This window comes from Alternaria rosae (assembly GCF_020736505.1).
Source record: "Alternaria rosae strain MPI-PUGE-AT-0040 chromosome Unknown BKA58scaffold_1, whole genome shotgun sequence".
NCBI classification, from domain to species: domain Eukaryota; kingdom Fungi; phylum Ascomycota; class Dothideomycetes; order Pleosporales; family Pleosporaceae; genus Alternaria; species Alternaria rosae.
The window spans coordinates 1,283,412-1,308,142 of NW_025763570.1; the positions used below are offsets into that span (position 1 = coordinate 1,283,412).

Genomic DNA, 24,731 nt, shown 5'->3' on the forward strand with positions numbered 1-24,731 from the left:
CACCCCATACGCCAGTAATGCTACGTTGAAACTATTTGTGTGCTGAATCGCATTAGCAAACTTCAATTGCACCAGATCTATCAGATCAACATGGACTTACGAATGCCTTCAGTGGGCTTGGGGGTTACATCGACGACCTCCGCTGCGGGCGTCTTGACCTCGATAATGTCCTTCATGAAGGGGAAGGTGAGTACCTCCTTGATGGAGTAGTGGTCGGTCAAGAACATGACCAGACGGTCGATGCCCATACCCCAACCACCAGTGGGTGGCAGACCGTACTCGAGCGACTGACAGAAGGTCTCGTCAATGAGCTGTGCTTCGTCGTCACCAGCTGCCTTCTGGTTTGCTTGCTCCTCCTGTACATGTGTTAATATGCATCTCATCAACGCATTTCTTTTGTACTTACGAATCGCAGACGCTGGTCGAAGGGGTCGTTAAGCTCAGTGTAAGCATTGCAGATCTCCTTCTTGCATACAAAGGCCTCGAAGCGCTCGCAAAGACCAGGGATATCGCGGTGGTATTTGGCAAGTGGCGACATGACCTCGGGGTGACCGATGATGAATGTAGGATTGATAGCAGTCTCTTCGATGAACTCACCAACCAATTTGTCGATCATTCTTGAGTTGGTGCGAGGTTCTGAGCAGTCAACCTTGACCTTCTTGAGTACGTTCTTGAGGAACTCGTTGGTCTCGGCAGTGTGTAACTGATCCGCCGGTGGGAACTTCTCGCCGGTGGCCTCCTCCAATGCCGGGATCATCTCGACTCGCCTCCATGGCCTTGCCCAGTTCACGTTGTATACCTCGCCGCTCTGCGTGTGGTAGACAGTCTCGTAACCGCCTGTGACCTCCTTGACCAGTTCACTGACGAGCTCCTCGGTCATGTTCAGGACGTCGTTGTAGTCGGCGTACGCCATATAGAATTCGCAGGTGGTGAACTCGGGGTTGTGGGTAAGGTCGATACCCTCGTTACGGAATTGACGACCGATTTCGTATACCCTCTCTAGACCTCCCACTACGAGCTCCTTGAGGTACAGCTCGGGTGCGATACGCATGTAAAGCTCCATGTCGAGTTCGTTGTGGTATGTCTTGAATGGTCGCGCGGTCGCACCACCGGCAATCTTGTTCATCATCGGCGTCTGCACTTCCAGGAAGTCCCGTTCGTCGAGGTACTTGCGGACAGCCTTGATAATCCTGCTCCGAGTAATGAAGGTGTTGCGTGTTGAGTCGTTCATGATGAGATCGAGGAATCGGTTGCGGTGACGTTGCTCCTGGTCCTTGTAGCCACTGTACAGTATTAGTATCACCATCGCTGAAGTTCTGAGGTGAACTCACAAGTGCTCCGTCGGCAACATCCTCAAGCAGGGCGTGAGAAGGATCACCTCGCGTGCGAAGATGCTCAACTCACCCTCACCACCCTTCTTGGGGCTGGTGCGACCTGGGTATCCAATGACACCGATGATGTCTCCACGCTGGATGTTCTCATGCTGCTTCTCAAAGGGCACGTCGGCCTTGGCTTCCTGCAATTGACACATGACCTGGATGTTGACACCCTCAGCCTTGCCTAGACGTCATCAGCTATGAAAGTATTGTTGTATCCAGTATACATACAAACGTAGAAGTGCAGCGCGTTGGAGGCAGAGCGCTGTGTCATGACACGGAGACCGATGCGAATCTCCTTGTCGGGCTCGGTCTCTCCCTTCTTGAGGTGCGAGTAGTCGCGAACATAGTCGGCGAGCTTGTAGTTGGTGTGGAACTTGTGCGGGTACGGGTTGGGTTGCTTGGAGGCGCGGAGTGCGTTGATCTTGTTAGATCTGATCTCGAAGTATTGCTGCAGTCGGTGAGTAATCAGATCACTTGAAAGAGGCAAGTTCGGTGCGCACGTTTGGGTTCAATTCCTCGACATCGTCCTTCTTCTCCTTCTTGGGTCGCGCAGGTAGCGACGCCTCCTTCTCTTTCTTCTTCTCGTCCTTCTCGCGCTGCTTCTGACGACGCTTGAGCTCACTCTTGGAGATTTTCTCACCGGTGACTGGGTCGGTGTGCAAGTCCTTGGTCTCGGCAGCCGGTGGCTGTGCTGCAGGTTGTTCGTCCGCCATTGTTGCGATGTTCGGTGTTGCTCGTGTGGGCTGCGCGACGAGATATATGCCCCGCCAACTTTTTGATTTGACTCACCCCGCCATTGACTGGCAACCCACGGGAATAAAGTTTTTCCATCCGGCCATGGGGACTCACACCTCACATTACCACTGCACTCTTCTGTGGTGATAAACGCGTTGAAAGTATATGCTACTGTAGACACAGTGCCTTCAGCGTTGCATGCATCGAACGTCTATCAATTCATCTTTTGACCCCGCATGCGACAAATGATAGACATGGTTTCGTCATTTCGATTTGGAACATGAGACAGCCATAGCACTTGTCAGTCATTACGGATTTTCAACAAAGTTCGTTGTAGTATCTGTATTGAAGTCTTGGATCAAACTGTGTTACAAATTACAAGACACGGTGTTAGGCTTGATCAACATCATAGTACCTCTTATCCGACTTCCTTGAAGAAGTCCGAGCAGAGCTTCGTTGTCATCCTGACTCTACCCGAAGAGTCCACGATGAGGGGACAATCCACACGGTCCATGCCCGAATATAGCTCCCAAGGATCTTCTAGTGGCCGCAATATGCGCAATACGAAGAAGACGCGCAGCATTGGGCATCTACGGCAGCACATCTTGCGTCACCTTAGCGACGGGATGAACAGTGGGGATAGATCATATCCAGACCCTGTGAATCCCAAGGTGCTGCCACAGGAGGACCCTGTGTTCGCCACTCTTGACAGCTGTCGATGTTGGGCGTCTAATATTCGGCCCAAGTCCGACCGATAGTCTCTTCTCCGCTTCTTGACGCGCAAGCCAGATGAGTTTTCTTTAGCAAACTACTGGGTGAAACCTTGATTGCAGAAGTTTTTGTCGCAAATTCTTACCTTGTGGCCATCCATCCACGGTCGTGATGCTGGCCCCAAGAACCTCCTATTGAAAAGCCAACTCATCTCCCCACAATAACATCAAGTCTAGTGAGACGACGAGAAATAGTTACCATGGGAATCATAGACAGAGCGACAGCCCAGCAGATGTTACCACAGTGACTGACCAGGGCGACAAGCCTCATGGCCTTGACAATAATCAGAGCCACGAAGTAGCGAATCTGAAACACGCGTCGAAACATCGAACTTGGGGTATCATAAGGCTGATGCCCGCTGCAGGTGCGGCTAAGGCTGGCTACAAGACATGTCGCTGTATGCCCATAGCGCGTTTCTCCTTTGAAAACCGAGCCAGACTCTGTCGATGCAATATCGTGTTTTGTCGGAACTGGTCGGGACGCAGGCTGCAGCACATATCATGTTCGGGCGAGTTCAGGTTCATTCCACAGGCCACTCTGTGAACTTCCTATTAAATTGAGGGCATGGGGTCTTCCCGATGTCAGAAGGTAGTAATGATAGATGACTTTGTGAACGTAGAAGGGGGTGACGTGCGGGAGGCTAAGGCAGGTACGGCGACGATGAAACAGGAATACATGGCATCCAGAGCGCGTTCCTGCAGTACCGTATGTTGAACGGTAGGCTAGCGGGGATATCGCTAGTGGAATAACAATGAGGTCGCAGATGCGGCCACATGAGGCAGATTTGCGAATTCGCGGGATCATGAAGTTGTTTTTCATCGTGACGCGGTGATCTTGACGCGTGACGGACACTTGGGTGCCCACGTGCTTTTACGCCTGATCGATGAAGCAGGTACGATCCGTAGCCGCACCTTCCCGGGGATTAGTGGTGAAGTAGTTGCAACCATCACGAAGCGTGGCCTCAAAGAAGGCCTCATGAGCACACTTCTTTCGAAAAGACTATCGAGCGGCACACGGTCCGCCTCCTAAAACCACTTACCAACAGCCTTGTGAGGTTTTAGTGCGTATCATATCGATAGCTCATCCGCTCAGCGTTCACGGGATGGCTCTCACATCGAAAGCTAGGGGGAGATCACAAGACTACGTCATGTGTAACCAAACTTCTCGATCCCGACGCCATGGGGTGGACGGATGGCTAGGTACAGACCAAACATCATGAGCAAAACCCTCGATCGGTGCAAGCTGTGCGATCGGACAAAGTCGAGCCAGGGAGGGGAGCCCGGTTGTACGGCGCTGTTGACGCAAACAACGCGAAGACGCGTCTTTGGCAATAATCAGAATCAGCTGGAAGGATCCTGATGACGACACCCATAAACTTTGCTCAGGCAGTCAGCTGAAACTGCAGGCAAAGCAATATGGACAAGAAGATGTTTCCTACGACTCGCAAAGCCTATCGATAGCTGAATAGGCGAAGAGGCGTGCAATCGATAGGGAGGCTGCAGGCGAGCTGCAGAGACAATCATAATGGGGAGGGCTAAGATTGTGACGCGGGCCGCCGAACTGGTGGCAGGCGGGCGCAAAGCTGGAGCCCCTATTCCGCGCGACTCGGCCACCCCATGGCATGAAGACGATAAGATTTGCTAATTTGGGCATAGAAGGGGGATGGGTCGACGCGTGGTTCGAGCGCCCTGGTGCCGATACTGTGGTTGGGGAAGATGTGGTGGTGGCGAGGATTTGGTGTTGTTTTGATTCTGCTTGTTGATCAACAAACACAGCATGTAAACACGCACACCTGAACGTGGCAAGAGCTCCGCAGCAGCGCCTCGCAGTGCAACAGACTTGCAGCGGTCTGGCAGCGGTGGAGCTTTACGTGTCTATATTTGCAGAGCCTACTCGGGTCGCCTCTATGACTGCTTCACTTTGTGCCGCAGACGTGGATTCGATTGGCAGGCAGGGCTAACGGGCTTCACTGCAGGGCGTCACGAAGTAATAGGCGGGTTGGGGCGCACGGACCCCGACGCCCCAACTTTCCTGCCACACGCCCGGCGAAAAGACACCCTGCACATGAGAGAACGCGTCTCTTCTCATATACCACTACATTCCCAGCCGATCGCTATCGAGCGCAAGAAGGGTCTCTTCATCGCCCGATCGCTTGCACTCTCCCCTCGCCATTGCATCATCACGTTGTGACGCGCCTGCCGTGTGTTGCGACTATACTTGCCTAACGTGCGGAGGTAAACACGCGACGCCTGCGCCCTCGCTTCCCCAGTACACGACACAGCAAATCACCCTACGACACGCCGTCAACATCAACACGCTCTCTCCACCTCCAGCCATCCTTTCCCCACCCAGGACCCTCCATCACCAGGCCTTGTATGGAGCACCACCGGACTTCGGCCGTTGCTTGTTGAAGGTGGAATCACGGAACCCGGCCAGGATCGAGCACTACGCCATCGCGCGCCTGTCGACGACATTCCACGCATTCATACCACGGCCCGCATCCACCACGCGCCAGCAGGACTACCGCGCCATCGCTATCGACTGAAGACTACACCCATCTCCATGCCCTCTGCGCCTGCCTAAAACACGACAACACGTCACGGGAGACATCACTGCCCGCCATCTGCCCGTCTCATCCCAAAACATCCCGACTCACTCTAGACGCCACGGTCACGAGCAAAAATCTGCATTGAGCTGCTCTCACTACGCGAGCCATGGATTACGGATATTCGCCCAGTCGCGAATGTGGCACCATGCACTTTCCCTCACCAACCGGACCCCACAGCTATCGACTCGACAGCACCCACTTCTCCCACCTCCAGGAGCTCCGCCGCTCTCTGTCGCGCTCACCCTCCAAACAGTCGCGCTTCCAACTCCGCAACTCCGACACGCCCCGCTCTCCCATCTCGCCCCTCGCCATTGCGCGCGCATTCTCTCCCAAGGCGAACAAGGTCACCAGCCCCATCGCCAACTTCCCTGAGTCACCACTAGCGCAAGCTGCACCAGCCAAGAAGAAGTTCTCCTTGCGACGCTCAGGCCCTTTCCGGTCATCGCCGCGCACGCGCAACAGCAACTCCAAGAGTCCCCGGCGACGCGCCTTGGCCGAGACCTCCGACGTGGGCAACGCGACGCCCTTCATTACGCGACACTCGCCTGGCAAGGAAAACACCCCCGCGCGACGCCCAAGCGCAGAGTCCCCGGACACCATGGACATGGACAAGCGACTAGAAGTCGACGACAAGCCGATCAAGTTCGAGTTTGCGCGCCGCCCCGAGCTGTCGCCTGCGCCACCAGCAAAGTCAAGCCCGCTCAAGCGCAATGACGGACTAATGAACCTCAGCGGTTCGCCCGGATCCAGTCCCATGGCAAAGCGCCGGAGCCTACACGGCGTGTCGAGCCTCGGAAACGACTTCGAGAGCATATTCGACCCGTCCCCCGCACCGCGCATCTCTGCCGACGAGAGCTCGCGCTTATACAATGACATGACGAACGGCTTCTCCTTCAACAGCTCACCTATTTCGGGTACTACATCACCAGTCCGCCGCACAACGTCACTGCGCAGGTCGACCCTATCACAGCGATCCAACACCCCGCGGAAGCCGAGCCACGATGGCGAGTTCGCAATGCCTGGACCGGCTGCCTCCAAGACGCGCAACCGCATGTCCCTCGACAGCACCGTCAACTCAACCACTCAAACACCGCCTGTCCAGACGCCTTTCCGCAAGTCTACCTTTGACGCCGGGCGCATGGGCTTGCCAACGCCATTCCCTCGCGGAGCCGGTGCAGCACAACCGCACCCGCTTTCACACGCGCATACACCATCTTCCGCTTCATCTAGCCTGAGCAGCACACCAATGGCTCCTCCCCGGGCTCCAGCTGTTCAATGGGGCGGCCCTGCATATCCCCCACCTCCGATGCCGAACAACCCACACTTCTCCCGCTCACTCCCCATCGGTATCGGGCGCCCACATGCTCCAGATGGCGAGCAGTCGTCACAAGACTCGTTCGATACGCCCTTCAAGATTGCGCCACCGGCACCTGTCGCCTTCTCGACCGGCCTTCTGTCCAAGAAGAACCGCAACGCGGATGAACCAGCAGCAGGAGGCATCTATGTCATGCCCGACACGCCATCCAAGCGCCAGTCTTTCCCCCCTGCTGCAGCAGACCGCACTGTCAACCTTGACACACCCTTGGTCAAGAGGAGTGGAAGTCTCTTTGGCAATGAAGCTCGCCCGCAACATCAGTTCGGCACGCCTAGCACACCGTTCAGTGCAAATGTATCCAAATTTACAACAGAGGCTTTTGGTAGTCGACCAAGCATCTTCGGTGGTATGAGCGGTACCATGCAACGCCGGGGCAGCTTCGTGAGTATCGACGGAGATAACGATGAGGATGTTCAGCCGGACACACAATCACCGACAGCGAACCGGATGGGTGATAGTCAATCCAGCGCGGATGATATGCCACCTACACCGACCAAGCCCAGTAATGGGTCTAGTCGTCGTTCAAAGGAGAGCAGCCTGCGCCGTAAGACTTTCCGCTCGCGCCCTTCCATTGGTCAAGACACATTTGCAGTACCCGACAATGATGGTCGGCCAACGAGTAAGTACACATCTCGTATAGATTTAGAGGCTTTCCCGGATGAAGACAGCTCGTCGGAGGACGCTGAGTCTGAGTCAACGGTTAACAAGTCCCCCTCTGCATATGCCCTTACCGCGAATAGGAGTCGACTGTTGCGGCAAGCCAATACTTTGGCTCGCACTCTGTCCCTTTCGCGACGGGTTGCCCGCACATCTCTTCAGTCGTCAGATAGCGAGAGCAATACTAAAGATTCTACAGCAGCTGGAAGCCTCTTTGGCGCGCCGTCACCACAAACCCCCGCGCACGAGTCCTTTGCCCCTCTTGATGCGAGCAAGCTGTCGATCTCCGGCAACCGAAGGGGATCGTTCCCTTTCAACAGCAGCTTTGGCTCCTTTGCGCCCGCTACACCAACAACGCCACGTGATTCCGGCTTCTTTGGAAGTGTCCAAGGAGCCATCCCGATCGGCCTCACAAAGAACGATGTGGATGAGTCCTTGAGTGAACGATTCCATGAGATCAAGCCTCTCGACGGCGGAGAGGGCGAATTCTCTACAGTTTACCGTGTGAGTCAACCGGTCAAGGTCTCGCCGCTGAGGTCGCCCGCCGGCAGCCAAGTATGGGTTGTAAAGAAGTCGAAGAAGGCCTACATCGGCGCAGGGGACCGTCAAAAGAAGATGCGTGAGGTCGACATCCTCTACGCTCTCCAGGGCCACGAGCATGTGTTGGACATTAAGACCCACTGGGAATTTGACCAACACCTATACATCCAGACAGAGTATTGCGAGGGCGGTAACTTGAGGAAATACCTCGACACCGTTGGCTTTAATAGCCGTCTCGATGACTTCCGCATCTGGAAGATCCTGCTCGAACTTCTGATGGTATGTCTAATTATAGTCTTTGTTCACAACACCGCTAATCCTTTTGCAGGGTCTCAAATCCATTCACGATGCTGGCTACATACATCTCGACCTTAAGCCCGCTAACATCCTCATCGACTTTGAGGGCGGACTGAAGATTGCAGACTTCGGTTTAGCGAGTCAGTGGCCAGCTCCAGCTGGCATTGATGGCGAAGGCGACCGCCACTACCTTGCACCCGAGCAACTCTCTGGTCGATTCGATAAGCCTGCCGACGTCTTTGCCCTTGGCATGATGCTGGCCGAGATTGCCGGCAACTGCGTTATTCCTGAGAATGGCGACTACTGGCAAAAGCTTCGGTCGGGCGAGTTCGAGAACGTGCTTCCCAGTCTGACTTGGAGCGCCGACAGTAGCACACTTAGTCGGGACTCCCATGGCGATCCGGTCTCCGAGCCAGCGAGGCCTTCTATGGATGGCTTCCTTATGTCCGATGCCGCAGAAGACTCAATGGCGTCCATTACAGTCAAGCCAGCCTCTAACCCTGAGGAGGAGCTGGCCCGCGCACCTTCATTCATGGTGCAGCGCAACGACCCTAACTCGATGGACCATGTCGTCTACGCCATGCTGAACCGAGACCCCGACATGCGACCCACTGCGGAGCAAGTCCTTCAATGTTACGGTTGCCGATGGGTCGAGTCAAGACGCCGCGCTGGTGCTACCATCTACGAAGGCAATTTCGGACCCAGCGATGAAGTCCTTGCCACTTACGCGGACGAACACCAGGACGGCCTCTTCGAGGACATGATGGATATGAGCTAAGCGCTTGCGCGAGGCTGTTCATCCTTCACTATCGTTCTCTTGTTACTACTCCGCTCCATTTACTCTGCACAAACACTGTCTTGGTTACGACGTGCATCTGCAGCCGTTTTCTGAATGTCTTGCGATACTGTGGTACCTCGACATCATCATCATCATCACCACCCTTGTACACTATTCTGACGATCTGGCGTTTTGAGATCGAAAAAGGGGAAAAGCACTTCTGATGCTTCACGACTCACTCTGCGACGAGTCGCCTGTTTTCTGTTCTATACTTTTCCTTTGTTTTCTCACTATTGTTCTTATTACGAGCTTCTGAACGTTACGGCCACGATATCTTGGGGTAACAAGGTTGTCCCTTTTTCGGGCAGGTTTTGGGTTTGGCCATCATCTTGGAGTTTTGTGCGTTGCATATGCATCCCCCCACGAGGATACCTTCGCAGCTGGAAAATAGCGCGAATGGGGATTGGCGTTCTTCTTCCTTGTTTTCTTTTCCTTTCGTATTCAATGACTGATACGGCTTTACTGTATCAACGTAGGGGGGTTCTGAGTGGAGTTGCGGTGGCTGGGTCTCTTGGGGCCGGATGGGTTACGACGGCGGGTGGGGGATGGTGGACATCGAGGGGTAATGTTGAAAGAGCAATATCACTCACGATTTCATGACCCATTTCTTTGCTCCTTGCTTGCAACGTGTGAACTGATGTAAAGTCTTGATACTGCGCTGCCATTGCGACTACTCCAGCCCATGAAGGAAGACGGAGGAGAACAAGCGGAGGGTGCGAAAGGCGGCCATGTACTTTAGTCCCTTTCGCAAGACTGGGCTTCTGCCCTTGGCTTACTCTGGGTATTGATGCTATGTATGCACCAAGACAGTTGTGTAAATACCGAACTTACAACAAGGTTGATCCCTACTACTACGGAGACTACAAGGCCACTGCAATGACATGCTGACTAGCCATTGATCTCTCTCTGTAAGAGCGGTCATGTTATGCGTTGTGCATGGTGTATGTAGGGATAGCTTGTCAGGAAATTCTAGTCGCATTCTTAGAAGTGCCGGTAATATAGGGCTCGCGTGTCATAGTAAACGTGGCTATGCGCGTATGCTTACGACTCCAGTGCGGGAGAGACATTTGGGTTGAACTGACAATTTGATCTGGTGTCCGGCGCCGAAGATAGGCTGACTACTGTGAGACAGGTGTAAGCTCTTTCTTTATAGACTTGCTTTTCGAACTCTGTTTCGGCTCTCCTCTTTGGTCTTTGGAAGCCAGTTTGAAGTTGATCTACGCTAGAGTTCGATTACGCTGTTCCCTCTTCTCATATCAGTAGAACTACGTTTTCACTCTATAATGAGGAACAAAGCAGGGTGTCGTAGTCTCGAACGGGCAAAAGCCGCAAATGGCTTTCTTGATTCAAGTGACACGGGAAGCGTGCTTACCTTCTGGGCTAAATTACAAAAGCGATGAACTAGCTCTTCGACCAATATTTGTGAGCTGACAATGACTGCCCGAAGCTTGGAATTTCAGAATCTAGAAGGCGTGAAGGCACTTGCATGTAGACAGTGCTGAATCCTCCGGTCAAATCTGCATGTAAACGGCCGATCACACAGCATCCGTAGCTATTCTACCTGGGATGTATCGATAAGAAAAGGCTAAGCTTTTTGGGAGACATAGGGACATGGGCATATTGACCGGGAGTCTCCAATTCTGCGGCAGCCCCATGCGGCAACGTATCTCCGTCCATGGGCTTGGATACGAAGAGATGAATCTAGGCTTCTGGTGCATTGTCCAAAGTACTTCGGTAGCGGGTAGCGGGTCGAGTAACCCCGACCGGTCAAACTGTTGTGCCAAGAAGGCACAGCGGCTTGGTGTGCATCGGGAAGCAAGGAACATACGACGAGCTGCATTCGAAGTACCGTACGATAATTTAGCCTACGAAATGCGCGCAACCAGCATGCAAAAGTGAAGAATGATGCACTACGTAAACGTACCTTCATCAATAATCATGACCGTGCTTCCTCTGACGCAATTGAAATTCGTTGCGCGACTCCAAGGCGGGGTTGCGATATGCCGACACACCTTCCAACCCCACGGGGTCATTGCGCCTAGCCTCATCGCCGGCCTCTCTAACCCTGGGCTAATTGAACGCCATCGGCCCTCTTCCACCATGCCATGCCGGAAATGGTTCACCAGCGAGCCGCATGATGACGAAAATGCCGCTTTATGGGTTCTGCCGAGATAATCTAATATTCTCTTTGCCGGGACGAGAACGGTGAAGGGTTTATCCGGACAGCTGCTTCATATAATGGGTCAGTCTCGTCAACTTGGAAATGTACAGTCAGTCAATCTCACCTCAAGATGCCATCTACATCCGTCTTCCTGGCTGCTAGCGCAGCAGTTGGCTGTGCTTTCGCGCGGACTGTACCTGAGTCTGCACAGGTCGTTGACCAAAAGAGCTTCAATGTTTTGGAGACCGTCCCACCACCTTCTGGAGCCAATGCGACATCGGTACGTTTTTTCTCCTCTACATATTCGTGAAGCTCGAAGTGGTCTAATAAGAAACTAGCTTTTCGTTTGGCCAAGTGTGACTGCCGATTCTCTTCTGGAGAAGCCTTTCCACATTTATGACGAGGAATTCTACGACGTCATCGGCGAGAACCCTTCGTTGACCACCATCGCAACCTCAGAGTCGGACCCGCTCTTCCACGAAGCTGTTACGTGGTACCCTCCGACAGAGGAGGTATTCTTCGTCCAGAATGCTGGTGCAAAGGCTGCGGGTACCGGACTGAACAAGTCTTCCATTATCCAGAAGATTAGTCTTTCGGACGCCGAGAAAGTTAGGAATGGATCCCTGGAGGCAGCACCTGTCACTGTCGTCGACACCTCAAACCCTCAGGTTATCAACCCTAACGGCGGTACCAACTACAAGGGAAACATCATTTTCGCTGGTGAAGGCCAAGGTGACAACGTGCCATCGGCGTTGTACATGATGAACCCTCTGCCACCGTACAACACCACCAGTGAGTATTCCGATGTGATCCAGAAACGAAGCTTGAAACTAATCATCCCAGCTCTTGTGAACAACTACTTTGGTCGTCAATTCAACTCGTTGAATGACTTGGTCGTCAACCCAACAAACGGTGATCTCTACTTCACCGACACTCTATACGGATACCTCCAAGATTTCCGTCCTGTACCCGCTATTAGAGAGCAGGTATACCGATACAACTTTGACACGGGTGCGCTAACCGTTGTCGCTGATGATTTCGGTCATCCCAACGGAATTACCATGTCGCCCGATGGCAGGAAGGCTTACGTCGCCGACACTGGTATTGCAATGGGTTTCTACGGTTACAACTTCACTGCCCCTGCGTCGCTCTACTCGTTCGACGTCTGTGCAGATGGTACCTTTAGCAACCGCAAGACATTCGCCTACCTTCCCGTTGGTATCCCTGATGGTAAGCTTCGCACGTGGACATGCAACTTTGAATGCAATCGCTAACGTTCCATGACAGGTGTACACACCGACTCTATGGGCCGTGTCTACACTGGTGCCGGAGATGGTGTATGGGTCTACAACCCTTCGGGCAAGCTCATTGGAAAGATCTACACGGGTACGACAGCAGCCAACTTCAAGTTTGCGGGAGAAGGACGCATGATCATTACCGGTCAGACCAAGCTATTCTACGCGACCTTGGGCGCCTCCGGAGCACCCATTCAGTGATCGACGAATCTGTCAATGTCACTGTCTAGATTACTGAACGTATACCATAATGTGTTGTACCGCACAAATAGACAAATAATGTAATTTGAAATATCACAGCTGCATAATGCCAGAGACTGAACAATGCCCAAGTGAAAATGATGCCCAAGAGGATTCAGAGATGCAACGTCCTAGTACCTGCGTTCGGCGTACTCTTGTTCAGGTTTGCCTTGCCGAGGCTAAATCTACACAGGGTCGCCTGCAGGCCGCTGTTGCATGGTGGCGTTCACTAATTATCTATTGGCCCCCGGGTGTTGGAGTCCAATGCGCAGGTTCGCGAACCTCCACGTGACCCTCAGGTCTAGTATAAGGGGAAGCTAAGCCCACGAAGCCCGAGAAAAGCGCCGCCACTACCAGTCGGCGCAACCCCGGACCCCATGGGAAGGTAGCCTCCGGCTCCTTCATTGCTAAACGCCACTTCGACACCAGACAAAACACGATGCGATACAGCACTGCCTCCTCTTGGGCACCTGAACAATTTGGGTCTCACGATGCAACACCGCTGAGATACTCATTCACGATTTTAAGGCGCGCAGAAATCTTGCACTGATCAAATGATGCAAAGACCGCATTTTGTTCATGCCGCGTGGCTCAGCGACTGAATAGCACGCCGTCTGCTTGGCATATGGTCGCAGCAACTAGAAGTTCTGAACCGCACTTCCCTCATACTGCAGGTACGCCAAACTTTAAATCACGTATGCTGCAAGCGAAGAGGTCCAAGCAGGTATCAAACCGACGCTTTCTACATGACACCGGGAACCAAGTATTGGTATCGTCCGTTAGTAGGGGTCGAAGAAGCGCATGAAGCTTCTAGCCCTGTGTTTCCTTTTTTGTCGATCCGGAGAACCTTCCATCGACTGTGCTTGGACAAGAAGAGGCACCGACGATGGTACCGAGATCATCCAGGCCTCACGTATAGCACGCGAACGCGAGATGTGAAGGGGTTTGAGGTACATGCCGCTGGCCGCTGTATTAACCATGGAAATATCTTACAGATAATGTGGTCCAGATCATCATACGATGCTTGATCATAAAGCCAAGGGGTCTTTCAAGGAAAATAGAATTGGACGGGGACATGCTAGCTACGGGAAGCTGACGAGGCTACAGGAGCGAATCGCAACCTGACATCGGGTTGAGGATTAGCAGGAACGGACCGATATCTGATTGCGATTCAAGTTAGTGTGGCTTGCATCGCATTCAACTCCCACCAATGGGGGCCTCCACGCAAGCGAACATGATGTGTCGCCAAGCAAAGGAGGGTCTCATGAGATGTCTTCCGCTCTCCCCGGGCGAAACAGACTGTCAGCGTGAGGGATTTGCTGGTTCGGTTTCCGCGTGGACCAGGATCGGTATGTCGTAAAGCCCCTGCGGTTGCGGCTCAGTACGGCTGAAATCGAGATGGGTAGCATGGGAAGGTTCAGATTACCCATTCCTGGCGATACCCCGGCTACACCGAACCTAGCTGGACGCTGAACAAGTCTTGTGGAGGCGATCCCCAGATCCGCTTTCAAACTCCACCTTTCGCTTCGTTGACTGCTTTTCCTCAAACATTCTCTTGCCTCGCGATGGCAGTCGACATTGTGGTCTCCAAGACCATTGCGGCCGTCTTCCTTAGCATCGCACTTTACAACTTCCTCGAACTTAATGTCTACATCTTCACCTTGTTCAAGAGACGGAGCGGGCTCTACTTCTGGAGCTTCACCATATCGACATGGGGCATCGTCTTCAACGCCACCGGCTACACGCTCATGCACCTCGCAAATATTCCGCAAAAGAACATTTACGCCACATTCATCCTGATAGGATGGTGTGCGATGATCACCGGACAGTCTGTTGTGCTCTACTCGCGATTGCATATCGTGATGCACAATAGGAAGAAACTGAAAGCTGTTCTCGTCATGATTATTGTCAACGCCACATGGCTCCACATACCCGTCATCGTCCTGGTCTATGGAAACAACTCCAACAACCCTACGCCTTTCGTACAGCCCTACCAGATCTACGAAAAGATCCAACTCAGCGTCTTCATCGCCCAGGAACTCGTCATCTCCGGCCTCTACGTATATGAAACTACGAAGCTCCTCCGAATGGAACGTACGATTGGAAACTTTGGCACGAAAAGCCTACTCCAACACCTCATCTTCGTCAACTTCCTCGTCATCCTCCTGGACTTCAGTATCCTAGGTCTCGAATTCGCAGACATGTTCGAGATCCAGACATCGTGGAAGCCACTCGTATACAGCATCAAGCTCAAGCTGGAATTCAGCATCCTCAACCGCCTCGTCGCCCTGACTCGGAGCGCTCGGAGTGGATGTGCCAGCTCGTACAGCAACGGCGGAAACCGGTCAGCGGCCGTAGCGCTAGGAACGGTTCGAGGAACGGGACATCAACGCTCCGCTGTAGCCACAAACACAGAGCACCAGGAACAATGGGAGGTACACGTTACCAGTGGAAAAGCAAATAACGACCAGCTCCCCTCGACCGTTATCAAAACCACAGAGTTCACGGTCCAGAGCCATAGTCGCAAGGATAGTGACGATAAGATTAGCTTCGCGGGGAGTAAGGAGGAAATACTGGCACACTCGGCGGCTCACAATACTCAAGGGAGTACGTCGTCGGCGTCGTCAGACCACATTCAGTATAATGGACGATACGATAGCCAGCCTTGGCAATAACCCGAGACTGTGTGTCCTCTTGCGCATGCGGTTGTTACGAGTTTCTTTGATACCAATAGAGTTTACTTTGTTTTGTTTCCCAACATGAGATATGAAAATGCGATGTATTTACATTTAATATTGTTAGATTTCACTAATGTTGAATCTTCCTATCCATATCATCTCGATTGCTTGACCTAAGCTCACTTTGCAATTATCCGGCTTGAGGGATTAGACACACCCCCTTTTCTAGCCACTATGTTTGAGGCAAAATTCCTAGACCACTCATCACGTAGGCCAGGCTACTCTTCAGCAGTGTCGAATGTCTCACAATCAGAGTCTTCGACAGCAGAATCATAGCGCTCGTGTTCAGACGCAACCGAGTCTGTAGCGATAGGGCGAGGCGATGCTAGCGCCAATTTCCCTGGCTCCGAGAACTTGACTGAGGCCACCGAACGAACGGGACTAGCCTGATTATGGTGCGCTTCACCCCAGGCCGACTCGTTTGACGAAACTGAAAAAGCTTCAACAGTCGAGACGTGGGCTCAGTATCATCATTACATTCGCTGTCTTCGTACTCTGGAAACAAGTCGTATATTGGTGAGGGGTAAAGTGCTGACGAGTATCCCAGTGGTGGCGTCGCGAGACCAGGGCCGATGCAGCCTTCGGAGATTTGCGCGTGCCGACCGTTAGGCGATGGATCTAGAGGGTCGAATGTTAAACTGAACGCGAGGGGGTCTGGGAAGGGCTCTCCGATATGACATGTTTCAGTGTCGGCGTGCCGTACCTCTGGTATTAATCGGCTATACAGTGGTTCATCTAAAAGCTAGATAGTATGCTCCTGATATGTATCGACGCTTGAGAGTGAAGCCTCAACAGACACAATGTCAGTGTAGTCCCCAGTGTCTAAAAGCAAAGTATTGATGGCTTTGAAAGGGTTCCAGAATCCTGACTTTCGGTCATCTCCTTGTACCTCGTCAGCTACATCGATACCTGATGCTACGGCCGCAATAGGATCAATAAGATAATGTGCGCTGACCTGTAAAAGCCCCTCATCGAAGGGCTCGGGGACGTTATAGACACCCTCCGTATCTACCAGGTTAGCGTAGTCAACAGGACATGAGAACTTCTCCGCGCCACGCTGTAACCAGTCAGAAAACTCTCTGACAGCAATGTCCGGCCTTCCACGACACTGACCGCAGTACTTCGCAAGTTCCGCAATAGTGATATGCGACTTGCTAGGGAATTGAGCCTGGAAAGCTAGAGCAAAACGATGGATAGCTTCTGAGGTGTATCGTTTGCAGACATCGTTGTCGAAGAGGCGCTTGAAGGTCATGATTGAACTGGCTTTGCTTACGTACGAAATGTCGAACTTGCGCTCAACACGACCAGCGCGTTACAGTGCCGGATCAAGCTTCTCGGGATGATTTGTTGTCATGGTAATCAGCCTGCCTTCAGCGGCATTAACACCGTCAATGACATTGAGTAAGCCCGAAAGAGTTACCGACTTGGATGTAGAATCCATGCTATCTGAAGGCTCCGTTGTTTTCTTCGGCTGGGTCCCATTACCGAAATCCTGAGGCTTACCTAGGATTTCTAGAGTAGCCGACTTGATAGCTTTGACCTGGTCAAGCACCCTATGGTTTGCGACACTTTGCTCTTCCATGAATTATGCCAGCATGGTCTCCAGTGCATTCATTTCGGGCTTTTCTTCAGTGTCCCCAGAACCTGACGACTGAGACTTGGGTTCGAGTTGCACATCTGAGTTTTGTGCGCCTCAATTACCAACATCGACACCGACGCAATCGATATCCTCAAGGCCAATGCAGCTCCGGAAAGGAATTCGACTAAAAGCTTCCCTCAGGTCATGGTCATACATACCTTGTAAGCTGATGATATACAAGGGCACATCCATGTGCGAGGCAACCCTAGCCAACAGCGACGATTTGCCAGTACCTGGTGGGCCTGCAAAAAGGTAACCATGTCGGTAGGGTCAAACACTGTTCTCATACCAAGTTTGGGAGTCTTTATGGAAAAACATTTCTATTTCCTTGGTAATATCTTGCATCATCTTCGGATCAAGATCGATAGAGGAGAGAGGACGCTTGTTGCGCTGGGACTCCTTGTCTCCATGCGCTCCCATTTCGACTACAGTCAATTTTGTGCTTTCCAAAAACTGCTTTTGAACATACTCAAACAGCTCTGTAATGGGCTGTCGACTGTGTCCCCAGCATCGAACAGTAATGGACCCCGTAGGATCGGGAAGGCTTGTGAAAAAGTCATTAGTGTTCAACTTGTCAAGCTCTGACTTTTCTGCAGTGCCAGAGCGCTGAATCTCAAGCATAAAATGCTTACCCCTGTGCCAGAATGAGCCTTCTGTCTTTCCAGCGACAAGTGAAAGCTGTCCTGTAACCGTACGCATCTGATGCTCTCCACGAAAACGTCGAAGCTCCCAGCTTTCTTCGGCCTTTTCGCGAGCTAGAGTCAGCAGCCCGCCACAAAGTACGCTATCATAACCACTGATGGTAATTGAACTAGTGACCTGCGGCTTTACCTGGTTTAAAAGTGCGCTCATGATGGCTGGAAGCTGTACACGAGCAGCATTGAGAGCGGCACATGTCATGATCAGAATCTGGATATCCCGACCTCCGGTATGCTCTTTGATGGCATCTCCGGCCATATCATAGAATTCGGAGCTCATGTGATTCATGATCCAGGAATCTTGACCCCCACTAAGTACACCAAATAGCCAAGACTGGAAAGTCGTTGGAGGAGTGTTGACAGCTTGTTCTTTTGCGGGATCGTCCTTTGATACAAAGACCGAAGTGGACTTATCATGTCGAATTTCTTGAGGAGCACCCCCACGAGTTCTGCATGATTTGCACATGGTTCAGTGAAGATGCCTCCAAAGCACTCACCAGGAGGGCTGGAAAGGTTTGAAGTGGGTGGAATGGAGTGCAGGATAGTTCTTCTCAGGCGACAAGTACTAAGAATCTCAGTGGCTTTTGATATTTGCGGCGTCATGAAAAGCTACTTGGATACTTAAAAGCTGATTTTCCTCCAAGGATAACCAGTGCCAGAATAGATAGATGGCAGCTGCTGCCCTTTGAGAGCGGAATGCAGACCTTTGTAGTCTGGTCCGAATCTAGAAATTGTTTGCAAACAGCAACGTAACTTTTGACAGCGCTCTGACATTGCCTACAGTGTCATTTAAGACATAATAGGTGTTGACATGACGATATGCTGTGGCGTCCTATTGTGATTGTACTGTGAAGAGGTGGTGGTGTCGAGGATGTTATGTTAATTGTATTTTATTGGCATTAACGTAAGTATTTGAATTGAGGCCACGATACGGTTCGAGCATCTACAGGCGTGATGTTCTCGATATTGCGGTTCCTGCGTACCAAAACTGAGCTCGTCATTACTGTTTCGCATCAGGCCCGGCTATCTGTGAGGCCCGACAAGCACTTCAGGTGAGCCCAGTGCTCAATTGGAAAGAGAGCTATCTAAGAGTAAACAAGGTCGAGTTTCTACACTTTATCATCGGAGAGAAGCCAGGTATCATAGGTCGCAGAAGTGATGAGTCGCGCCGATGCGTTGTGTTCGAGGGAAGGCGTCCGAGACGCAGAAGAAACGACCTAGCGAACAGCAGCCCCCACCGGCTGAACCACAGCCGAACTATCACTTCTCAGACACCACGCGTCTCGGAACGAAATACGCATGCCTCATAAGGCATATTTCGTCCAATATTGCATGAAAGCCAGTTCTCGCCCTCTACCAAGCATCATGCAAAGGCCTCTGGGCACTCGACACCTCCACCGGCTATCGCGGGTTACGAAGCCTCGCTGTAATTGCGCTTCCTTGATTTCCTGCTAACGACATATCCTGCTTCAGGCTGTTCTTCGCGCCTCTTTCCTTCTGTCGTTACTGCTGGTCAGCATGCATCGTTGTTGAGCAATGATTTCCCCATCGTTTTTCTCGTATCTTTCACTCTTTTCACTATGTCTAATGCACAATGTCGTCGGTGCGCAGATGCTGGGGTCGTGGTCGCCGAATCATGGAGGATTTGAGAGACGACAGAACGGCGATAATAATCGTAATGGACAAAACAATGGGCCCGACAACAGCGCGTTCACTATTGTGAATGGAAGAATATTTACACCTGGCTTAGGAATCATCCTTGCAGTAGGTTGAAGTGTCAAGACGCGCAATGCTCCTGCTGACAAGAATACAAGCCTCAGCCCTTTACGCCCATGGGCGGCGACTTCCTTCACATCGCGCTCGATATCTCAGGCGATGGCAAACTCCAAGTGCCGCCACGCAATATCGCCGACCCGCTCACCCAGGTCTTCAACTTCACGCTCTTCCTTACATCTACGGTTACGCAAAAGAACTTCACTATATCGAACATAACGACGTCCACACCACCATTCGCAGACATACTAGATCAAGAAAGTGGTCAAACAGTCAAGCACATCAACTTCGAATGGCCGGAGTGTTTAGTCGGAGACAACAACGAGGATGAGGGTTCTACTGCGAGGGGGGACTACAACATCAGTATACACCAGAATTATCGACTGAATGGCGTGGACCGGTACACCATCTTCAACCTTCCCATCAGCGTAACGAATAGCATTCAGCGTTTCCCTGGTGCCTCGCAGCTTACTACGAAGCCCGCTCCTGGTCCGCTCAGTGCAAATGGTGGACGAATGCCCTGTGCGATGATCGAAAACCCGTTGGTCGACTTCCAAACCCAGGTCAACAGCGTTAACAATCCACCGGGTACGCCTATGCAGGATATTGAGATTGAGACAAGCGGAAGGAGTGATGGTGGTCAAGTTGGAGGAAATGGGGCGGACGACGGATCGGGTGGGAGGGGAAGTGGGAACGACAATGGTAACGGTCAGGGTGGTACGAGTGGGCAAGGCGAGATCGCAGGTCCAGGCGGTAACGCTCAACTGGGAGCGGCTGTGCGAATGTCAGGGGAGCAATTCTCGATACTAATGATTGGCATGTTGGGAGCGGTTGTAGTGATGTGCACCTCTGTTAGTTTATAGTCGCTAGGTAGTGGTCCGCCCGCAGCCATAACGACATGATGATACCACGATTGAAATCTGCATGCTTCGTACCCAGTCAGCAATGAAACTGGAATTATGCGCAGTACCACAAAACTGCAATATTAGACTCGCATCGTATACGCCGGGCGGCAAGTTCACGCATTGGAGATTGTAACAACATCTGATGTCCATGACGAATTTGATTGATTCTAGATGTCCGACATTGTGGTGGAACCTATCCAGCTCCTCCGATATATGCCATGATGCCGTAACTCGTTGTCGATCGTATCGCGTTCCCCGGTGGCGACGCGCTTATTTGGCCTCATCGAAGACGTAGGTGAGGTGGCACTTTCCGCAGTACTGGCGGTTGTGCATGGCGGCCATGAAGACACCGGCACCGCACTCGGCCTGGGGGCACTCGCGGCGGAGGCGCTCAATTTTGCCGTCACCGTCGACCTTGTAGTACTTGAGGACCGCTAGCTTGGTCTTCTTGCGCTTGTGCTTGATCTTCTTGGGGGTAGTGTACACCTTCTTCTTGCGCTTCTTGGCTCCACCACGGAGGCGGAGGACCAAGTGGAGGGTGGACTCCTTCTGGATGTTGTAGTCCGAAAGAGTGCGGCCATCCTCGAGCTGCTTTCCGGCGAAGATCAGACGCTGCTGGTCCGGGGGAATGCCCTCCTTGTCTGAGTGGTGTTAGGGGCGAACCTGGTAGATTGAAGTGTCGCTACATACCCTGGATCTTGGACTTGACATTGTCAATGGTATCAGAGCTCTCGACCTCGAGAGTGATGGTCTTGCCCGTGACTGGGAGGATGTTAGCCGCTGAGTCCTAGGTGGCGCTTCGGATGCGATCAAGGCGATGATGGCGGCGCAGTGTGTGCGTGGGTGGTAACGTACGGGTCTTGACGAAGATCTGCATCTTGAACGCTGAGCCTCTCTTCGAGATGCTTTCCTCACGTAGATGCAAAGGTTGCGGGGAGAACGGACCAGAGGAATTCGAAAAGTACCAAAATCAATGTGGGCGGGTCGTAGGCTGCTATGCGCACCGTGCGTTCGAAAACGCGCTATCGCTGTCTCAGCCTAGCCTCGCTTCTGATGCATGGGCGGCTCCGGGTAACCTTGGAACCATGTCGTTGCGGCGGCAACGCCAGATAGAGCTCAATGTTTACCCGACCCGGTAAGGCATTATACATCGTCATATCCTCCTCCGCATTTATCCTCCACTTTGCTACTCATCTCTCGCATCCACATCTCTTTGTTCGTTTCAACTATCGATTGCTGCTTTAGCGACTGCTACTGAATACATCTCTACCAACACACATCTACACACGCACAGGCTTCGGCCACACACTTACTTGACGCAGGCTACTGGGAGACTGCATCTGTACTGAGGATTCCATAAGGATACTAACCGCCCGGCGGAGCGCCGCTTGCACTGCGTGAGGTAAGTCGTTATCTTTGAACTCGAGGCTTCCATCTCATCGTGGTCGGGCCGTCACATGATATCAGTTGCTAACAACATACCAGTTTCGGACACCACAGGACTATCCCCCTCCTCCAGAACCGACTCCGGACTCCACCTGCATACGAAATGCTGTCCACAAATATGCCAGCCGGCATCCAGCGCCAACGAATTCAGCACCGTCGACAACTTTCGACACCAGTTGTTTTTGACGCACCCACAGTACGAGCACCACCTGCTAAACTACAAAGACGCAACCGAAGCGGCATGAGCTTGGATCTACGCGGTCTCAACCTAGACCCCATCCATGCCGCCCGACAAGCCCAACACCAGGACTACACCCAACGACCAGGACCCTTCGACACACCCACCTTCCAGCAGGAGGACAGTACGGTAAGTAATACTAACAATCTAGGACAAATACCACAGCAATCTATGCAAGTAGCGCAGCCGCTAAGACAGCCCCAGCCGGGCCCCCAGGATTCCTTCTTGGCGTCCCCAGTACAGATCTCTCCCATCACACCGCGGACTCCACGACGGACACTCCGTGCGCAGTCTCCCCAGCAGCCTCCCTCATCCCCCTCTAAACCCCCTACTGCACAGCAACTGAAAGAACTCCACGAGCACATACAATCAGTGTATGGCTCAAGTGGACAAGTCTTCATTAACATCCTACCAACCCCCACTGCAACACCGCAAAAGCCAGCACAGCTACCAAGCCATGAGTCTTTTGGTGCAACTCAGCACCCAAGCTTCACTGCTATGGGTGACATCAACCTTGAGCCAACCTCAAGAGCCATGACTTTCGACTTCGACAACCCAGATGCCGACATGGGATACGAATCGTCATCTTACTACACATCCGATGCTTTGTCGCCATCGCCAGTCTCTTCGCCGCAACAGCAGAAAGACATGCACTCTTTCCTGGAGAACATCGAAGAGCACCAAGAGATGATGTTCTCGCAAACACCGGCTCTATTGCCTACGCCGCAAACTTCAATGTCGATCAACGGCCTATCCATGGACTCATTCTCCCAACCTCAGATCTTCAACGACCTTGAGGTTGACGCGAGTTTCGAGTTTACTGGCATTGCACCTGAAGAAGTTGCGCGTTACATCAGCGAGCAAGACACCACAACCGGCAAGTGGACCTGCCTCTTCCACGGTTGCGGCAAGGTCTTCGGACGACGAGAGAACATCCGATCGCACGTTCAAACTCATCTTGGCGATCGTCAATATAAGTGCAATGGATGCGGCAAGTGCTTTGTCCGCCAGCACGACCTGAAGCGCCACGCAAAGATCCACTCAGGCAACAAGCCATACAAGTGCCCATGTGGCGCAGGTTTCGCACGACAAGATGCTCTCACGCGCCACCGCCAGCGTGGCATGTGTGTCGGTGGGTTCCCCGATGCAGTCCGCCGACAAGCCAAGCGTGGCCGACCGAAGAAGAATCGCCCAGACATGGAGCAGCGTGTCGAGAAGGCTAGCAGGTCACGGGCACTAGCATCTGCAGCACCATCCTCAGCTGGCTCGCCGTACTCAGAAGCTCGATCTCCATCACCACTCGAGGGCTACGAGCCAGCTCAATCACAGGACATGCCCCAGCTCATGTCCGACTCACAAAGCTACGACTCCATGAACGCTTCAGTGGATCCCTTCAGGTCAGTTCCTCGAATCTACTCCATCCAACTCAATACTGATACATACAATAGCTTTGAGGCCTCATCAAGCCCTTTCGCAGAAGACGCACAATCGAGCTTTGCGTCTGCCACCTACCCGAGCGACGCCGCGTCAATGAACATCCTCCAACAGCTCTCTCAACACTCGCATACGCCTCCCATGTCACCAGCCGACGTGCGACCCGCTTCCGCCGGGTCTGTCAACGGTTCGAGCGCGCCAGTCCAGTCCAGCCCTTTGAAGGCTTCGTCGTCGCCATCACGGTCGTCTGTCCAGTCCCATCAATTTACAACACCGCCGACATCGCCAATCGAGCCCAAAGACGCTCTCGACGAGTTGTTTGACACTATGCCTGACACCTCTTACTCTCAGTTCGATCTTGAAATGAAGGCAATGGGCGACTTCACTTCATTGGACTCCTCTTCCTACGACCTCTTGGATTTCACCGTATAAATATTCTTACTCGACGCGACGACGCCACTGCGAGGCTGTATGATAACTGTTATGGATTACGACGTATAATGACTCGGCGTTTGCGAAATCTCTGGAAGATGGTTCAACGCATTGCTTAACTCTTACTTCTGGGCAGGCTCTCCAAGATCTTGACAGGATCTAGGATCATTCTTAGGAAAGGATCACGTTTCGCTTCTGGTTTATGTTACTGTAGGGGCCGCTCGACGTGGGGATCACGCTCCTTAGGCAGGCACAATTGTTATTTTCAAAACGGCGTATATGGTTTGGCTATCTCGACGATTGAACGTCAGAACTAGTGCAGTATTTCTGCTAGCGATGCATCGATATGAACGATGAGCGTTTATGTAGCAATGCGACAATGTTGGACGTCTTGTCAATCGACAAATATGACTTCATCTTGAAACAATCCCATCCACATATGGCATTTACCTGTGATTTCCGGGTCAACCAACGAGCTTACCAAAAGCAAAGCGTGTGTCTGATCTATCGAATTGCGGATGGTCGTCACAGA

The 24,731-nt window shown here is 52.4% G+C and overlaps 8 protein-coding genes across 8 annotated transcripts; 5 read left to right on the top strand and 3 right to left on the bottom strand.

Annotated features, from left to right (window-relative positions):
- Nucleotides 1-80: 80 nt before the first annotated feature.
- Nucleotides 81-2,092, bottom strand: BKA58DRAFT_433557 (uncharacterized protein; the record flags this gene model as incomplete). Its single annotated transcript, XM_046173200.1, has 5 exons — nt 81-356; nt 407-1,283; nt 1,332-1,560; nt 1,608-1,827; nt 1,880-2,092. 5 exons carry the CDS (start codon nt 2,090-2,092, stop codon nt 81-83), a joined length of 1,815 nt encoding a protein of 604 aa, XP_046030670.1.
- A 3,392-nt stretch (nt 2,093-5,484) lies between these two features.
- On the top strand, nt 5,485-9,368 carry BKA58DRAFT_8213 (uncharacterized protein). The gene is made up of 2 exons (XM_046175975.1): nt 5,485-8,344; nt 8,394-9,368. The coding sequence occupies exons 1-2, from the start codon at nt 5,600-5,602 to the stop codon at nt 9,138-9,140; spliced, it is 3,492 nt and encodes a 1,163-aa protein (XP_046030671.1). The 5' UTR covers nt 5,485-5,599; the 3' UTR covers nt 9,141-9,368.
- A 2,123-nt stretch (nt 9,369-11,491) lies between these two features.
- BKA58DRAFT_433559 (lactonase) lies at nt 11,492-12,857 on the top strand (the record flags this gene model as incomplete). The annotated part of the gene is made up of 4 exons (XM_046173201.1): nt 11,492-11,641; nt 11,700-12,153; nt 12,205-12,591; nt 12,649-12,857. The coding sequence occupies 4 exons, from the start codon at nt 11,492-11,494 to the stop codon at nt 12,855-12,857; spliced, it is 1,200 nt and encodes a 399-aa protein (XP_046030672.1).
- A 1,270-nt stretch (nt 12,858-14,127) lies between these two features.
- Nucleotides 14,128-15,737, top strand: BKA58DRAFT_8219 (uncharacterized protein). The gene has a single exon (XM_046175976.1). The coding sequence runs from the start codon at nt 14,462-14,464 to the stop codon at nt 15,569-15,571; it is 1,110 nt and encodes a 369-aa protein (XP_046030673.1). The 5' UTR covers nt 14,128-14,461; the 3' UTR covers nt 15,572-15,737.
- A 115-nt stretch (nt 15,738-15,852) lies between these two features.
- On the bottom strand, nt 15,853-16,886 carry BKA58DRAFT_396156 (uncharacterized protein; the record flags this gene model as incomplete). Its single annotated transcript, XM_046171342.1, has 3 exons — nt 15,853-16,064; nt 16,112-16,353; nt 16,432-16,886. The coding sequence occupies 3 exons, from the start codon at nt 16,884-16,886 to the stop codon at nt 15,853-15,855; spliced, it is 909 nt and encodes a 302-aa protein (XP_046030674.1).
- A 657-nt stretch (nt 16,887-17,543) lies between these two features.
- Nucleotides 17,544-18,260, bottom strand: BKA58DRAFT_446052 (uncharacterized protein; the record flags this gene model as incomplete). Its single annotated transcript, XM_046174173.1, has 1 exon — nt 17,544-18,260. The coding sequence occupies one exon, from the start codon at nt 18,258-18,260 to the stop codon at nt 17,544-17,546; it is 717 nt and encodes a 238-aa protein (XP_046030675.1).
- A 1,322-nt stretch (nt 18,261-19,582) lies between these two features.
- On the top strand, nt 19,583-20,607 carry BKA58DRAFT_305987 (uncharacterized protein; the record flags this gene model as incomplete). Its single annotated transcript, XM_046167087.1, has 2 exons — nt 19,583-19,735; nt 19,786-20,607. 2 exons carry the CDS (start codon nt 19,583-19,585, stop codon nt 20,605-20,607), a joined length of 975 nt encoding a protein of 324 aa, XP_046030676.1.
- Nucleotides 20,608-21,783: 1,176 nt separating this feature from the next.
- Nucleotides 21,784-24,620, top strand: BKA58DRAFT_350159 (BTE binding protein 4). Its single transcript, XM_046168510.1, has 3 exons — nt 21,784-22,051; nt 22,135-23,730; nt 23,782-24,620. Exons 2-3 carry the CDS (start codon nt 22,199-22,201, stop codon nt 24,197-24,199), a joined length of 1,950 nt encoding a protein of 649 aa, XP_046030677.1. The 5' UTR covers nt 21,784-22,051; nt 22,135-22,198; the 3' UTR covers nt 24,200-24,620.
- The last annotated feature ends 111 nt before the right edge of the window (nt 24,621-24,731 follow it).

Bases quoted from the DNA above. Each gene is read 5' to 3' on its own strand.
- BKA58DRAFT_350159 (XM_046168510.1), top strand. From the start codon at position 22,199: ATGCTGTCCACAAATATGCCAGCCGGCATCCAGCGCCAACGAATTCAG. The intron at 23,731-23,781 runs GTCAGTTCCTCG...TACATACAATAG, and splicing joins GCTTCAGTGGATCCCTTCAG to CTTTGAGGCCTCATCAAGCC.
- BKA58DRAFT_8219 (XM_046175976.1), top strand. From the start codon at position 14,462: ATGGCAGTCGACATTGTGGTCTCCAAGACCATTGCGGCCGTCTTCCTT.
- BKA58DRAFT_8213 (XM_046175975.1), top strand. From the start codon at position 5,600: ATGGATTACGGATATTCGCCCAGTCGCGAATGTGGCACCATGCACTTT. The intron at 8,345-8,393 runs GTATGTCTAATT...ATCCTTTTGCAG, and splicing joins TCCTGCTCGAACTTCTGATG to GGTCTCAAATCCATTCACGA.